Source organism: Mus caroli, unplaced genomic scaffold (assembly GCF_978045245.1).
Source record: "Mus caroli unplaced genomic scaffold, Mus_caroli_1 scaffold_6, whole genome shotgun sequence".
Classification (NCBI taxonomy): Eukaryota; Metazoa; Chordata; class Mammalia; order Rodentia; family Muridae; genus Mus; species Mus caroli.
In genome coordinates, this window is record NW_028227261.1 from 22,966,567 (window position 1) to 22,983,966 (window position 17,400).

At 41.0% G+C, this 17,400-nt stretch overlaps 1 protein-coding gene across 2 annotated transcripts in view; it reads left to right on the plus strand.

The window, feature by feature from the left end:
• Positions 1–17,400, plus strand: part of Maco1 (macoilin 1) — a 53,103-nt gene that overhangs the window by 15,244 nt on the left and 20,459 nt on the right. The window contains exons 2-6 of one of the 2 annotated variants that reach the window (XM_085838853.1): positions 483–750; positions 1,071–1,197; positions 4,475–4,598; positions 6,813–6,991; positions 9,007–9,508. In XM_085838853.1, the coding sequence (XP_085694979.1) occupies positions 697–750; positions 1,071–1,197; positions 4,475–4,598; positions 6,813–6,991; positions 9,007–9,508 (986 nt within the window). In that variant the 5' untranslated portion in view covers positions 483–696. The remainder of the gene's footprint in view (positions 1–482; positions 751–1,070; positions 1,198–4,474; positions 4,599–6,812; positions 6,992–9,006; positions 9,509–17,400) is intronic. The other variant, XM_021160173.3, reaches the window with a different exon arrangement.

The following is a 17,400-nucleotide window of genomic DNA, read 5'->3' on the forward strand; positions in this document are numbered from 1 at the left end:
CAGTGATTCTCATTGGTCTCAAGACTCCTTTTAAGTAATTAAAAATTCTTGAGAACTCCAAAGAGCTTCTGTTAAATGTAGGTTACAAAATAAACCAGGGGTGGTGAGGCACACCTTTAGTCCTAGGAGGCAGAAGTAGAAGAGTCTCTATGAGTTCCAGCCAGCCTGGTCTACAGAGTGAGTGCCAGGCCAGCTAGGGCTACAGAGACCCTGTTCTCAATAAAAATCAATCAAGCAAATAACAATTGAAAAAAAAAGAGAAAATAAAACAAGAAGTAAAACGTACTTATTAATTCACTGAAAATAACTATTTACCCAAACAATAGAAGGGTGGCTCTGGTTTTTAGAGCTCTCCGTATGGAAGGATCTCAGGGCTACTTCAGGAGTCTCTAGACCACAGGTTTTAAATTATCCAGTTAGAGCCTGGGCATAGCCTGAGCTTATTCTTTTGACTTACATGTTATTTCTATTGTGTTCCATAGCTACACCTTACAACTAACTCTCCAGTCCAGGCCTGGCGCTTTGGTCAGAGCAAATCCATGCTTCCAAAAGATGGCTTCAAGCTTATGTCTTATTGGTAATGAATAGTGGTGTCCAGAGGAAGGCAGCATTATTAATATTACCACCAGCATATTTCTTGCCAATATTTTGGTTCATCTGCATTCCAGCAAGCTTTAAGAATGAAGCTCTTTAGGAATGGTTTATGAGGAGACAGGAAGCTTTTCAGTGTTAAAGTTCTTGTTCACTCAGGTAAAACCTGCCTATGAATCCCAATGAATTCACTGTGGTCCAACCTCAGTTTCAGCCCAGTTCATGTCCTTGGCTTAAGAACTATGAACAAGAGCACTTTTTAATGTTGAATTAGCTACTGCTTTTTAGTATATGTGCTGCTCAAGCAAGCTTATAACCACTGCTTCCCCCTGGTCTATTCTGAGTGTTTGAAATTTCCTCTTGTTAAATTGCTTTGTATTCAGCAATTTTGTTCAACAAAGCTTTTAATAGCATACTTGAAATTAACAAATTCTGAAATGTGGCTTTTAATTTGTTTTTTTTTTTTTTTCTGTCTTTAGGCCTTCTCAGTATTTTTTGTTTGTGTAGCATTCACTTCAAATATCATATGTCTCCTCTTCATTCCCATACAATGGCTTTTTTTCGCTGCTAGCACATATGTATGGGTCCAGTACGTATGGCACACAGGTGAGTCTTAATGACTTCTTGGTTAGGAATTTTAGATTCAAGTTAATTATTTAGATTGATATTTTAAGGTTCCTTTCCCCAATATATCTTAATATGTTGCTTGGCTTGTGGTTGTGGTTTGTTGATTTGTGGGGTTTTGTTTGTTCTTTGGTTGTAGGGTTGGTTATTTGAGGCAGGGTCTTACTAGGTAATCCTGGTTGTCCTGTAACTCACTATGTAGGCCTGGCCAGTGTGGAACTCAGAGCGATCCTCCTGCCTTTGCCTTCTGAGTTCTGGAATTACAGCTGTGCCTTGCCTTTCCTGGCTCTTGCTTGCATGCATGGATTTCCTTCTTTTTTATTTGAATGAAAAGCTTAAGTGTTAGGTATTCTGGTTGGCAGTCTCTATTGTAAAGATGCGAGTTTAAAAGGGGCTCAGAGTGGCTTCTGTTTAGGAGGCCTTGAAGACATTCAGGTGCCACACAAGACTGTTTACACATTGTATTATTGAAAGGAATGCTAGTTAGAATCATTCAAGTGAACCCAATAATTTGACAAAAACCAACCCCCCCCCAAAAAAAATCTCCCCAGCATCTCAGAATCACAGTGCCCTCCCTTATACAGTTGTAAATGTGCAGCTGTATGGGCTCCTGCCATTTCCTCTCACGTTGGCTGTGTAGGAGGATGGAGCTCTCTACATTGAGTCTCACACACACACACACACACACACACACACACACACACACACACATCCTCCTTGCACTTTTCTTAAAAAAATGTATTTATTTTATTTATGTGACTACACTGTCACTGTCCTTAGACATGCCAGAAGAGAATATTGGATCCCATTACAGATGGTTGTGAGCCACCATGTGCTTGCTGGGAATTGAACTCAGGACCTCTGGAACTGCTTCTAACAGCCAGTGCTCTTAACTACTGAGCCACCTCTCCAGCCTGCAACCGTATTATTTTTAAGGTGGTCTTGAACTGAACTCTTTCTCCTCTTGCTTCCCAAGTGCTGGGATTGTAGGTTTATACCAACACACCCAACTTTTATAGACCTTTCCCCATGATGTTAAAGCCAGGGAGTTCTTAAGATACTATCTCTAATACCATTCCACACTTACTTAAAAAGCTTCTAGTGTGGTTATTCATTTCATAGATGGAGGAATAACATGTATTGTTCAATTTTTTTGTTTTTCAGTAATATTTTTATGTTTAACCTAATAGATTAATGTACCAAGTAGGGCATATTTAAAAGACCATTGTTGTTTTGAGAGGTTTCATATGCACCTCTAGCTGTCCTAAAACTTTCTGTGTAGAAACAGTCTAGCCTTGAAGTCAGATCTGTCTGCCTCTACCTCCCTAGTGCTTGGATTACAGATATGTGCCAGCACCCCACCTGGAAATATAAAATTTGAAATTATTTTCAAAATTTGTAATTGTGAAAATACCTATTCTGGGTGTGTTCGATCTGTAAGGCAGTGGAGGTATAGCCGCCTTCACATCTGATGCTGACCTTAGCGCAGGGGCTGGGCGTCAAGGCGCTGAGCTTTTCCTCAGAAGCTGACTTACACCGTCTCTGTGAGCATGGGCCTTGTCATCCATGGTCCCAAATCCTAACACTGACTGATGCAACTTGTAGATTTTATTTTTTCTGTTATTTTACTTTATTCTGTTGCAAGTTGCTTTCACCTTCCTGGTATTTTCATGCTCAGTGAGCATCCACTTCTGGAACAGAAGGTTTGAGTCTTCTTACTGTCAGAAAAGCAGCAGAGACCTGGCTGGCCTTGGCTACCCAAGTGCTGGGAGCGAAAGCGTGTTCCATCACATCTGGCCAGATCTGCATGCTTTAGAAAACTTTCTACAGTTTGTTGTATAGCTTTATCATAATTAAACAGTTTCCTCATAGTGAACATTTAAGTTAATCTTTGCTATTGTAAGTAGTTTTATAGTGAGTATTGTTTCTTGTATTTCTTCAGGGTAAGATCTAAAAATGAGATTTCTGGGTTAAAAGTATAGGTACATAAAGTTACTTATACTGCCAAGCTGTGTTCCAAAAGAGTTGCCATAAAGTATGCTAGTGTCTAGTTGGAGAGTAAAACTTTATCCATGCCATCCCTACACTATTTATTATCTGTCTTTTTTTTTTTTTGGTTTTTCGAGACAGGGTTTCTCTGTATAGTCCTGGCTGTCCTGGAACTCACTTTGTAGACCAGGCTGGCCTCGAACTCAGAAATCCGCCTGCCTCTGCCTCCCAAGTGCTGGGATTAAAGGCGTGCGCCACCACGCCCGGCTTATTATCTGTCTTAATTTTTTTTTTTCCCAGACAGTATCTCCCTCTGTAGCCCTGGCTGTCTTGAGCTCTGTAGACCAGACTGGCCTCAGTGACTGCCTCTGCCTCTCCAGTGCTGGGATTAAAGGCGTGGCCTACCACTGCCCGGCTTTATTTTATTTTATTTTATTTTATTTAAAATAATGAATTAAATTGGGGATCTGATTGATTTGGTGGTTGTTCCCTTAATAATGTTTTGGTAAAGTTGAGCATGTTTATTTATGACTTATAATTTTTTATTCTTTCCTTTTTCCTTTTTCTTTTTTCTTTTTCCTTTTTCCTTTTTTTTTTTTTTGGAGACAGGTTCTAATTGTGTGGTCCTGGTTGGCTTGGATCTGCACACCAGGCTGAACTAAAAACAAAAACAAAATCCCCATCTACTTTCTTCTGTCTCCTGAGTTCTGGGATAAAAGGAGTACACCCACCCACACAGTGCTTTCTTTAGTTTTTCCTGTCTTGTTTGTGGTAGGGATGTTGGAATTGAACCCATGGCTTTATACGTGCTAAGCATGTGCTCTGCCACTGGGCCACACCCTCTGTAATTTTGATTGGTTTTATTTGCATATTGAATCAGGATCTTATTATTTGCCCAGGCTGCCCTCAAAGTCTGAACTCAAGCCATCCCCCTGCCTCAGTCTTCCCAGTGGTGGGACTGCCATAGGCACGTAGTGCCATACCCAACTTTGGTCATCTTTTTTTTAATTGAGTTTTAGGAGCTCTTAGTCAAGGTTATGAGCCTTTTTTTTGACGTATGTACTGCATGTTTCCTGGTGGTTGTTTGCCTTTTGTTCTTATTACTGAGTTGGTTGGCTTGCTTGTCATAGAGAATCTTTGAGTTCAGAGCAGATTGCTTTTTAGTTTAGTTGAAAGTCTTAATGAGAGTTGCTGTCTTGACTGAATCTCCCAGGAAAGGCATCTGTTGTCAGCTACTCACTGATGGTTGTCTTTCTGTCCTTTCCTATAGAAAGGGGAGTGTGTTTGCCTACAGTGTCGCTCTGGATCCTATTTGTTTATATTGAAGCAGCGATTAGATTTAAAGATCTGAAAAACTTTCATGTAGACCTTTGTCGACCGTTTGCTGCTCACTGGTGAGTATTCCTTTATTTTTTGTCTACGTTTCTGTGTGGACGGATAAATTCCACTGAACAGGCCTTACCAGACAATGGAGTCCCAACTCTGTCCCAACAGCTGTGTGGCTGAGCCTGTCATCGTCTCTATGCTTCAGCCTCCTGACCTGCTCCTGAGTGCAGTGTCAGGTGTTTAACTTATTAGTGAGTAGCTGACAAATGATCTTGATGATGATTCAAAAATATCTAAATGAGCTATGGCCATTTTAAAAAAAATATATTATTTATATGAGTACACTGTAGCTGTCTTCAGACACACCAGAAGAGGGCATCAAATCCCATTACAGATGGTTGTGAGCCACCATTTGGTTGCTGGGAATTGAACTCAGGACCTTTGGAAGAGCAGTCGGTGCTCTTAACCACAGAGCCATCTCTCTAGCCCACTATGGCCATTTTTAAAAAGCTTCTGTAGTCTTTTACAGAAGTAACAAGACTGATACTTCGAAAAGGAACAGGTTTTCTTATGAAATATAAGTGAATATTAAGGTATATTTCATTTAATCTTAACTAAAATATTAAAAAATAAGCTTGAATTCTGTTTATATCAGTTGTGAAAAGTACAAATTTCCAAATAAACAGGCATTATATTTCTAGTATTTTTAGTTTTTACAAATGAGTTAAATGAACCTTGTCACTTTAAGTCTGTAGTGAAACCACATTTAGACTAATCAAAAATTATACATGTTAGCATTTATAAGCCTTACTATGGGTCTGACAGTATGTGAGGAAGCTTTGGAAAAGCATTAGGCAGTCAATTAGCTGTGATGTTTTACCTTCTGACTTAGAGTTGTCGGGACCTGTTCTAACCTGGGAGAAGATTTATATATTTATTATGTATAGAACGTTATGCCTGCAGACCAGAAGAGGGCATCAGATCTCACTATAGATGGTTGTGAGCCACCATGTGGTTGCTGGGATTTGAACTCAGCACCTCTGGAAGAGCAGTCAGTGCTCTTAATCACTGAGCCATCTCTCCAGCGCCCCCACCCCCACCCCCCGTACTTGTTTAAATGATAGCTGACACAGATGTGATTTTGGAATCACTAACTGTGTTTATGACTTAATTTTACAAAAGCAGCCATTGCTCTTATTCTTAGATACACAAAGATTAATGTATAATTGCCTAAACTTAACTCTACCTTGTTAAAAATTAAAAATAATGTCCTTTTGATTTTGTTTTGTTTTGTTTTGTTTTGTTGTGTTTTGTTTTGTTTGAGACAGAGTTTCTCTGTTTAGCTCTGGCTGTCCTGGAACTTCCTCTATAGATCAGGCTGTGCTTGAATTTAGAGATCCGCCTGTCTCTGTCTCCCAGTCCTGAGATTAAAGGCATGTGTACTCTTTTGATTTTTTAACACTTAGCATGGTTATTTGTAGATACCCATAAAAATCTCTACCCTCTAGTTCTGTTTAAATATTGTATTGAGAACTTCATACATGTATATAATCTATTTTGATCAAATCTAATCCCTAGTCCTGTCCCTTAAACTCTTCTATTATGCCCTACACACACACACCTTTGCTAGATAGCTAGGTGTATTCTTTTCTTTTTTTTCAAAGATTTATGTATTTATAGGGTATACTGGAGCTATCTTCAGACATACCAGAAGACCATTATTGGTGGTTTTGAGCCACAATGTGGTTGCTAGGAATTGAACTCAGGACCTCTGGAAGAACAGTCAGTGCTCTTAACCACTGACTGAGCCATCTCTCCAGCCCACATGTGTTCTTTTTTAAAATTCCAGTGAATGCTGCCAGTGTGTACATGGGTATAGGGCCATTTAGTGGAACATGGATATCTTCAACAGCTAGAGGTGGGGTTTCATGAGGCCATAGTCTCTGCGAGTTCTTGTGAGCAATGGCTCTGTCATGTCCAGATACCTTTAATTCTTAAAAACATAAAGATGCCTAGATTTTAATGTATAAGGCCCATGTTTCCTCAGAACTTAGTTGCTGTATCTGTCAGTAAACCTGGTGACTCTAGAGCTAAGGAGTCGTGCAGGGAGCTGGACAGTGCTCTCCTGTGGTCCAGCAGTCCTGTCCACAGGCCTTGTTCTGTGTGCACGAATTTATCATCAACTGGAATTGTTTTTCTAATTTTCCATCTCAGTAGCCTATGTGCTTGCTACACATGTTGTTTTAAGTTCGCAATTATTGGCTGGACTGTCTTCCTTCTAGCATTGGGTACCCTGTGGTGACTTTGGGCTTTGGCTTCAAAAGTTATGTGAGCTACAAAATGCGGTTAAGGAAGCAGAAGGAAGTTCAGAAGGAGAACGAGTTTTACATGCAGCTTCTTCAGCAGGCCCTCCCTCCAGAGCAGCAAATGTTGCAGAAGCAGGAGAAGGAGGCCGAGGAAGGTATGTCTCTACTCTGAAGCTGTAGGCCTAAGAGGCTAGTCACATTTTGGCTCAGTAAAAGAATTTTACTGAGATTTTAGATGTTTAGTTTTCCTGATATTCTTCCTCGTGGCATTGTTTGGCCATGAAATACAGAATGTGTGTGCCATATTTTACTCTCGGAGAGCCATTGGCTTCTAAATAAGGCGCATGTTTTTCATGTATTTTTATTTTATGTGCATGGAACTTTTTCCTGTATGTTTGTATGTGTACCACACTGGTACTCTGGAACCCTGGAACTGCGGTTGCTGGTTGTTCTGAGCCACCATGTGGCTGGGAACTGAACTCAGGTCCTTTGTAAGAACAACAAATGCTTTTAACTGTTGAGCCATCTCACCAGGCCCTAACTCATATTTAATTTTTAAAAATGTGAATATGTTGTTTAAAAATTTTAAAAATACTTAATAAAATACATCTTGACTATGGCATTATAATTGAAGAAGTTAAGACCAAAGTATATGCTGGTGTGGTCATGTGATGTTGCCTTTTACAGAACAAGGTGTGGGTTCTGTTTGAAAGTTTCATATACATGGTACAGTGATTCTTAAATAGAACCATTTCTTTTTTTTTTTTTTTTTTAAAGATTTATTTATTATATGTAAGTACACTGTAGCTGTCTTCAGACATTCCAGAAGAGGGCGCCAGATCTCGTTGCAGAATGGTTGTGAGCCACCATGTGGTTGCTGGGATTTGAACTCTGGACCTTCGGAAGAGCAGTCGGGTGCTCTTACCCACTGAGCCATCTCACCAGCCCCCAATAGAACCATTTCTAACGTGGTTTCTCAAATGGACATTCAACCAAGAGTCATAGATAAGCTGGAAGAAATACTAATTTTCCCTTTTAAAAAATATTTATTTATCCATATGAGTGCTCTATTTGCATGTATGCCTGCATGACAGAGAGGGCATCAGATTGCATTATATACATGGTTCTGAGCCACTGCGCTCAGAACCTCTGGAAGAGTAGACTGTTCTCCTAAACACTGAGACATCTCTTTAGCCCCCAATACTAATTTCCTTTGCTTGGGAGTTAGAAGTTTGAGATTATGCTTTTTAGTTAATTTATATTAAAATCCTTTTTATCTGTAGCAGTGCAAAGTAGCTCTTAAGGAGACCACAGCCTATTGAAATGTACTGCATTGTTAAAGTTCTTTATAAGTGTCCTAGGCATTGATACTGACATATTCCTTCACCACTACAGTCATAAAAAGATAGATGTCTGTAACCAGAAGTCCATGTTTTCTTTCATTTTAAATTTTTTCAGTAATATTATCAGATGTTTTTTAATCCAGACATCTTTTGAGAAAGAGAATTGGGGGTGGAGGGGGAGAAGAGGTAGGTGCGTGTGTGTGTGTGTGTGTGTGTGTGTGTGTGTGTGTGTATGGGGGTGGGGAGTTGATGTGCATGCCACAGCACACATGTTTCTACACATGAGAGGACGTTGTTTGTGGAGTCGTTCTCATGACTACTTAGGTTTTGAAGATTGAACTCAGGCACTAGGTTTGTGAAGCAAACATTTTTACATACTGAGCCATCTCCCGGGTCCAATTTAGGCCTCTTTTTAAATAGAGCTTCTTAGGAAGGTAGACATGGTGGACTACCCTGCCGTAGCATAAGCCAATAAATATAATAAATGCCTTTTCATTAAAAAAAAAAGTCCTCTTTCTTATAAAAATGACCTGCTTTTGCTCTTTCTCTTATGACAAACTTAGTTGACTCGATATGTGAATTAATTATAAAACTTTAATTTTGCTTTAATGCCATATCTTTAATGGTGTGAAGTTCATATTATGGTGATTTTTTTTCCAAATGTGTCTAGACTTGCTCCTTGGAGCTAATGTAATACATATTGTACTTACCATCGATTCCAAGTTTCTACTGTGATCAGTGTAGTGAATTTCTAGCCGAGTTTTTAAAAAGCTAAATATTCCAGTATGGGTTTTTGTTTGTTTGTTGGTTTGTTTTTGGTACTGTAGCAGCCAAGGGATTGCCGGACATGGATTCCTCGATCCTTATACACCACAACGGAGGCATCCCAGCCAACAAAAAACTGTCCACAACGTTGCCAGAGATAGAATATCGAGAAAAAGGGAAAGAGAAGGACAAGGATGCCAAGAAACACAACCTTGGAATAAATAACAACAACATTCTACAACCTGTAGACTCTAAGATACAAGAGATTGAGTATATGGAAAACCATATCAATAGTAAAAGATTAAACAATGATCTTGTGGGAAGTACAGAAAATCTCTTAAAAGAGGACTCATGCACTGCTTCCTCAAAAAATTACAAAAATGCCAGTGGAGTTGTGAACTCCTCGCCTCGAAGTCACAGCGCTACAAATGGAAGCATTCCTTCCTCGTCTAGTAAAAACGAGAAGAAACAGAAGTGCACCAGCAAGGGCCCGAGTGCACACAAGGACTTAATGGAGAACTGTATTCCTAACAACCAGCTGAGCAAGCCAGACGCACTGGTGAGGTAAGTGTGTGCACACTCCCTTCCTCCTGAGGTGACTCCAAAAGGAGCACTTCCGGGGCCTGCTGGAGTTGCTCCTGATCAACCCTGAGACTGGCAGCACGCAGGTGTTTTACTTTACACAGGTTTGTAGGCATCTGTGTGGGCATAGCAAAGAACTGATTTAACCTTCCCTGTATTCTGAATTAGAGAGGACAGATGTACATGCTGCCTGATTGGTGGTCCTAAAAGACACTGTGTGTTCATCCTGCCTCTTTATGTTTGTCTATCGAAGGTTCTTTTTTTTTTTTTTTTTAAGATTTATTTATTTATTATATGTAAGTACACTATAGCTGTCTTCAGATACGGATGGTTGTGAGCCACCATGTGGTTGCTGGGATTTGAACTTGGGACCTTTGGAAGAGCAGTTGGCGCTCTTAACCACTGAGCCATCTCACCAGCCCTCGAAGGTTCTTTTTGACAAAAAGACAACAAGAAGAGTTTGTGCCTTGGTGCAAATTTCTCTATGATCAATCTGACAGATGGGTAGAAGAGTAAGAAATTTGTCCTTTTACCCTGAGCTTGTTTTATTGGTTAGTTTCTTTCTGTAATTAGAATTTAAATTACTGCCGGGCAGTGATGGTGTAGGCCTTTAATCCCAGCACTTGGGGGACAGAGGCAGGAGAATTTCTGAATTTGAGGCCAGGCTGGTCTACAGAGTGGGTTCTAGGACAGTCAGGGTTATACAGAGAAACCCTGTCTCGAAAAACCAAAAAAATAGATCGATAAATAAATAAATAAATAAATTATCCATAGATAAGGCCTGGTGGTCCCTGGGACCCACATGGAGGAAGGAGAGAACAGATGCTGGCAAGTTGTCCTCTGACCTACATGCACACACACACACACACACACACACACACAAACACTTGCACACACAACAAATACATTTTTAAAAGAAACCTCTTGATAAAAATTCCATATGGGAACATAATACTAGATGTAGATTTAGTCAGAAACATTCCTCTTCTCGACCTTAATTAACTAAAAGTAACACTGTTATGTGACACTGACTGGCAAGCTTCATTTGATTAAATTGGCAAACAGGTGTGTTTTTTAACTCTGTCTTCAATCTGGAAGCTGAGAGCTGAACTGGAGGCGGTTTGTCTTTTGTTTTTGCTGTATGTAACTTACTCAGTTCAGTAAGTTTCTTATATTCCACTTTCTTTGGCATTTTTAAAGGCCAAGGACAATTTATTCTTTGAGGAAGAGCTTTTATCATGGTAAAAGATGTAAGCCAGAGTATTGATTGGTTTTAATATTGTTAGTGATAGCCAGATAAGAGAAATGGGATCTATAGTATCTCTCACTCCTGAAGCAGGTCTCTGTGCCCCTTTGGAAGCACACCATTGCCTCTGCCGTGCAGGAGTCCATCCAGAGCTTCCCCATTATCCTGCCGAATGAACAGTCAGAAGAAAGTTCTTTCAGATGTTCAGAGCAGAGAGACCAGTTATTGTGCATCTTATTTCAGAAGGAATTCCCCAAAATTGACTAAATAAAGCAGGTGACACCTTTGCTGCAAGTTATTTAACATCTTTACATGATTTTAGTACCAAAACAGGTTTCCTGTGTTTGTTTGGTGTTGCAAGTGAGGTGAAACTGCCTTCTGGGGCACCCCAGCTAATTGTGATGCTAATTGCCTCCTGCTACCTGATCTACCTTTGGTATAGAAGATTGAGGACCCAAATGACCAGTGACCTAGGGCTGTGGTATTTGTGCCCCTTGCCTGCTCCTGGGGACTGCTGCCTCCTGTTGTCACCAGTGTGGACTGTATCTTCACCTGTAGGCACCCCCAGAGTAAGTTTCTGTTTTAGAGAAGTACTTGCTGTCAGTAAGTTAATAGAAAATATATTTAAGTAGTTTTATAAACTTCTATAGAATTATTTTCAACTTTTTAATGTACTATGAAGATAAAAGGGATCTAGGTGTGGTGGTGCACACCCTTAATCCTAGAACCTGGATCTCTGTGAGTTCAAAATAGTCAGAGCTACACAGTGAGAACCCTGTGAAAAGCAACCCAACTATCCGACAGTGAGAGAGATTTATATAAATAGTCCTGGACCCACCTGTCTCTGCAGGGATTAAAGGTGAGTGCACCTTTATTTTTCATTTACTTTGGAGACAGGGTCTCTCTATGTAGCTCTGGCTGTCCGGGAACTCACTAGAGACCAGACTGGATTTGAATTCACAGAGATCTGCCTGTTTCTGCCTCCTGAGTGCTGGAATTAGAGTATGCCACTGCACCTGTCTTCTAGTACAGTTACTGTAAAAATCATTCTTTTGGGAGTATTAAAGAACTTTAGAAACTATTCACAATATGAGGCTCCATAAAGAAGACAAAGCAGTGTCATTAAAAACATCTTTCCCAGTGTATACAAAAAAGAGATTTGAAGAGAAAAGCTGAAATGTTGACAAAAGCTACAGCCTGTGGTATAATAGACAGACATTTTTTTCTCTTTACTTACACACATTTCCAGAATTCTCCAGGTGAATAATAATGAAAGCATTTGAAAGGAGAAAAAAATTGATTTTATTATTTATGTGTGTGTGTATGTATATATACATGTGTGTATATGTATGCATGCATGCATGCATGGTGTTTTGCCTGCATAAGTGTGTGTGTGAGAGTGTTGGAGCACCTGGAACTGGAGTTAGAGTTGTGAGCTGCCATGTGGGTGCAGAGAACTGAGCCCAGGTCCTCTGGATGAGCAACCAGTACTTGTAAGTCTGAGCCATCTCTCCAGCCAGAAAAGCATCTTTCTAAGCAAATTACCTACTGTGCTTAGAGGAGGCCTTGCCATTTCTTTTTGTCTTGCTTGTCTGGTTTTGATGTATGTATGCTTGTTGAATGCCATTAACTGCTGTGTTCAAGGTGTTAGTTTCTGAGTAGAGTGAGTGTGTCATCTTCAGATGAACAAGCTGAACTCAGTTGCCTCTGTCTTAGGGTTATCATTGCTGTGATCAAACACCGTGGCAAAGTCACTTGGGGAAGAGAGAGTTTATTTGCTTTTGCATCACTGTTCATCACTGAAGGAAGTCAGTACAGGAACTCAAGCAGGGCAGGAACCTGGAGGCAGGAGCTGACGCAGAGGCTATGGAGGGGTGCTGCTTACTGGCTTGCTCCCCCGTAGCTTGCTCCACTTGCTTTCTTACAGAACCCAGGGTGCTACCATCCACAATGGGCTGGGCCCTCCCACATCAATCACTTAGTAAGTGCCCTAAAGACTTGTCTACAACACAGTCTTATTTATTTATGTATCTATACACTGTATCTATATGGATAGTTGTGAGCCTTCATGTGGTTGTTGGGAATTTTTTAGGACCTCTGCTCACTTTGGTCAACTCATTCCCTGCTTGCTCTGGCCCAAAGATTATACATAAGTACACTGTAGTTTTTGTTGTTGCTGTTTGTTTGTTTATTTAAAGTTTTATTTTTAAATACTTTTACTTAAATTATTTGAGACTGGATTTCTCTATGTAGCCTTGGTACCCATAACTCTGTAGACCAGGCTGGCCTTGAATTCCTAGAAATTACCTGCCTCTGCCTCCCAAGTGCTGGGATTAAAGGGGCTCACCCCACTGCCTGGCCTGATACTTAATTTTAAAAAATGTTACATATTGTTTATTTATTAGAGAAAAGGGCTCACTTTGTCATCCTAGTTGGCCAGGAACTGGAAGAGTATAGACCCAGCTAGCCTCAAAGTCCCACAAATCGACCTCCCTCTGCTTCTTGAGTTCTGAGATTAAATTTGTGTGCCACCATGCCAAGGTTATTTTTATTTAATTGTGTGTCTGTGTGTGTCTGTGCAGGCAGGCTCCCACATGTGTTGTTTTCTGTATGTGAGTACAGTGCAGGGAGAAGTGTGAGGGGAGCATTGATTCCTTGGAACTAGAGTTGTGAGCCACCTGAGGTGGGTGTCAGAAACCAAGATCTGCACAGGAAGAGTGTACTCTGCTCCACTGAGCCCTCTCCAGCTTCACACAGCTGCTCTCCTTATGCATTTTGTTGGAGCATAGCTCGCTTGTTTACACAGTTCCTGTGGCTGCTTTTGTGGCAGAGTTGAGTAGCTGTGACAGACTGTAGCTACAAAGCCACAAATACTTACCTTTTGCCCCTATTCAGAAAATGTGTTGGCCTGCTGGGTACAGCTCTTGTTTGTTCTTTCCTTTTAATAGATTGTGAAATTCAGAATGTCTTCATCTTTGTGTCTTTATAAAAAAAGGTTCTTAGTGAATGAATATGTGTTAGCTAAGAGAGTAACCTTGGAGCACGGAGCTGAGTGAATGAAAAAGATGCTAGCTATGAGACCAAGAAACCACGCTGGAGAAATGGCTAAGTAAAGGAGTCTAGGCAAGGGAGTCTGGGAACTTGGGCATTATATACGATACACGTTGCCTATAGGCTTTTCCAAGAAAACTTGGGGAATTTGCCAAGGCCAGTCCAAAGTCCTCTTTTGGTTTGAGAAATACATTATTTTACTAAAGGACTGTTCCAACTTGATTTTTGTGAATTCTTTTTTATTTTTGTTTCTTTTTGTATGTATGTTTTTTATGTAGATTTTTAAACAGGGTCTTTCTGTATAGTTCAGGCTGTCATGGAACTTGTTATGTAGATCAGGGTAGCTGAGAACTTGGAGATCAGTTGTCTCTGCTTTCTGAATGTTGGGATTAAAGGCATGCGCCATTCCTGGGGATTTTGTGAATTCTTGGCTCAGGATATTTTAAAACAGACTTAAAATGTTAGTAGCCAAAAATGTTTTTATTCCTAATGTGGCAAAAATTCTACTTAAACCAGAAAGCAGCTAGGTCATTTATGTCAGCCAAGTTCTGTGCTGGGGAGGAAGAGGGTAAATTAGAGAGGAGCTTGTTAGTTCTCAGTGGCTAGTTGAAAGGCACGTTAGTCTTTCTAGTGCTGCAGAGGAATTCCTGTGAAAACTTAATAAAAGCAGCTGGGCTGGTGGTTCAGCAGTTAGAGCTTTTATTCCTTTTCCAGAGGACCAGAGTTCAGTTTCCAGTGTGCAGTTTTTAAATGTAATTCCAGCTTCTGGCACCCAGTGGATGGGTAGTGGGTTTTCCCTCCCCGTCTCCCCCTCTCTCTCTCTCCCTCTCCCCCTCTCTCCCTCTCCCAGTCTCCCCCTCTTCCCCTCTCTCCCTCTCTCCTTCTCCCTGTTTGTTGTTTGTTTGTTTTTATGAGTCCCAGTTTTAACCCCCTCCCTTTTTTTTTTTAGGATTTGTTTATTTTACCTATATGACTACACTGTAGCTGTCCTCAGACACACCAGAAGAGGGCATCAGATCCCATTATAGATGGTCGTGAGCCATTATGTGGTTGCTGGGAATTGAACTCAGGAACTCTGGAAGAACAGCCAGTGCTCTTAACTACTGAGCCATCTCTCCAGACCTCTTGTAACTCTTTATCACATAATCTTTTCTTACTTCTTTTAGGGAGCCAGGCACAGATGTAGGTTGACAGTAGATGAGACTGACTCTTAGCACTAGGAGTAAAGAAGAAAGGTCCTGGTCCAGGATGCAACAGAGAAATGCAGAAGGTTCTGAACTCCAGCTGTAGGTTTAGGGACAAAGCAAGAGTAGAACCAAAGCTACAGCCTGCCTGGCAGGAGGAGGCCAGATGGCACTCAGTCAGGAGCTGTTTCTGTCTTAGAAGCTAGGCACAGATGAAGCCAAACAAGCAGTTGATCTATTGTCCCATGCCTTCTCAGGGGTGGGACCTTTTAATGAACATAACACTTTTCCCCCAAGGAAAGTCTTAAGAGTCCTACAAAGTTCTATATGGAAGTAGTGGTTAAGGAGGACATATAAGTAAAGTTTGAAGCCTGATGTGTTTCTCAGGTACATAGAAAATACTTAAACTGACTAGAGAGATGGCTCAGTGGTTAAGAGCACTAACTGCTCTTCTGAAGGTCCTGAGTTCAAATCTCAACAACCACATGGTGGTTCACAGCCATCCATAACTCCCTCTTCTGGAGTGTCAGAAGACAGCTACAAGCCGGGCGGTGGTAACACACGCCTTTAGTCCCATCACTTGGGAGGCAGAGGCAGGAGGATTTCTGAGTTTGAGGCCAGCCTGGTCTACAGAGTGAGTTCCAGGACAGCCAGGGCTACACAGAGAAACCCTGTCTCAAACAAACAAACAAACAAACAAATAAAGAAGACAGCTACAGGGCTGGTGAGATGGCTCAGTGGGTAAGAGCACCCGACTGCTCTTCCGAAGGTCTGGAGTTCTAATCCCAGCAACCACATGGTGGCTCACAACCATCTGTAACGAGATCTGGCGCCCTCTTCTGGAGTGTCTGAAGACAGCTACAGTGTACTTACATATATTAAATAAATCTCAGAAAAAGAAAGAAAGAAAGAGAGAGAAAGAAAATACTTAAACGTTACCTGAGGTCATATAGTTTGTAGGGTTCTGCATTGTGACTTTCTGTGTTGCTTCCTCTTTACAGCATTGGTTCTCAAACTTCCTAATGATGGGACCTTTTAATACAGTTCCTCATGTTGTGGTGACCCCAACCACATTTTTTTGTTGTTGTTGTTGTTGCTACTCCATAGTTGTAATTTTGCTACTGTTATGAATCATAATGTAAATACCTGTGTTTTCCTATGGTATTGGGGGCCCTGTGACAGTAACCTTTGCTTCCCAAAGGGATTGCTACCCACAGGTAGAGGGTCATTGCTTTACAGCATCCTAGTGCCCAGAGTAATAAATGTAAGGTCAGTGAGGATAGAGGCATCCTTTGCATTTGTCCTTGGCACAGAGGAGACACTCAAACTGGAGTCTTCTAATTGGTCATAATGCTCATAATGCTCATATGATCATAATCAAGACTTTGCTTTTTAAAATTTTAGTCAGTTTTCATGTAGCTCAGGCTATAACTGGGGATGATATTGAATTCCCAGAATCACAAGTATGTGCTGCCATACCTAGTTCTGCATATTTTAAGGAACCTAAGGTGTTCTGCAAGGTGTTCTACAATAACCGAGCCACATCGTAGCTCCTCAAGGTCTCTGGGGTCAGGAAACCTTTGACAGTTCCTAGGACAGAACCTTGTTTCATTTAGTGAAGTTAATAACAATTTTATTTAATAAAACGCAAAAAGAGAAAGAAAAGCTTTGCACTGCCATTCCCGTTCATTCTGGATTCTAGGAAGTTTTATAGTTGAGCATCTGTCCCTACTTTTTCTAGAGGCCATGTGGGGGGTGAAAGGAGCCTCCAAATTGTAGGGCGAGGGCCAGGGCAGAGTCCTCTGGGAGACTGCTGTCCAGCCAGCCATTCACACCACCTGTCACCTATGGCTAGGGCAGGGGGTTTTACTGCAGGCTATCTCTCAGCAACAAAAGGGAGAAATCTGCCTTTACTTCCTTCTCTGTCCTGCTAAGTCTGGCCTTCCACCAGCCCAGGAGCAGCCTCTGCCTCTGTGTCCGCTGGCAAAAACTCAGGCTCCATCTTTCTGTCTGTCTTTCTCTCCCAGGAAGCACTGGCCCTAGAGTCTGCATTTGCTTATGAAGTTTGTGTTTGAATACACTTTGCCTGAGTGTCAGGAATAGTCAGTGGAAGAAAATCTGACCTTGACCTTGGAGAAGAGGTTTGCTCCCCACATAAGTGCTCTGCAGACTGACCAGCTGACCTGGCCGGAACAGCCTCTGTTTTCAGTGGGATGCATTAGTGGTTATTTTAAATGGCATCTTTCCTAGCTAAGAGATAAAACTGTGTGAGGTCTTAGGATGAAGACTTTAAAAGCCAGACATGTAAGAGGTGCTGGCCATATTAGATTAAATGGGTTGGAAAAAGTGTGACTACTGAATTATTTGGAAAGTACTAAGTGGAAAAAATAAGC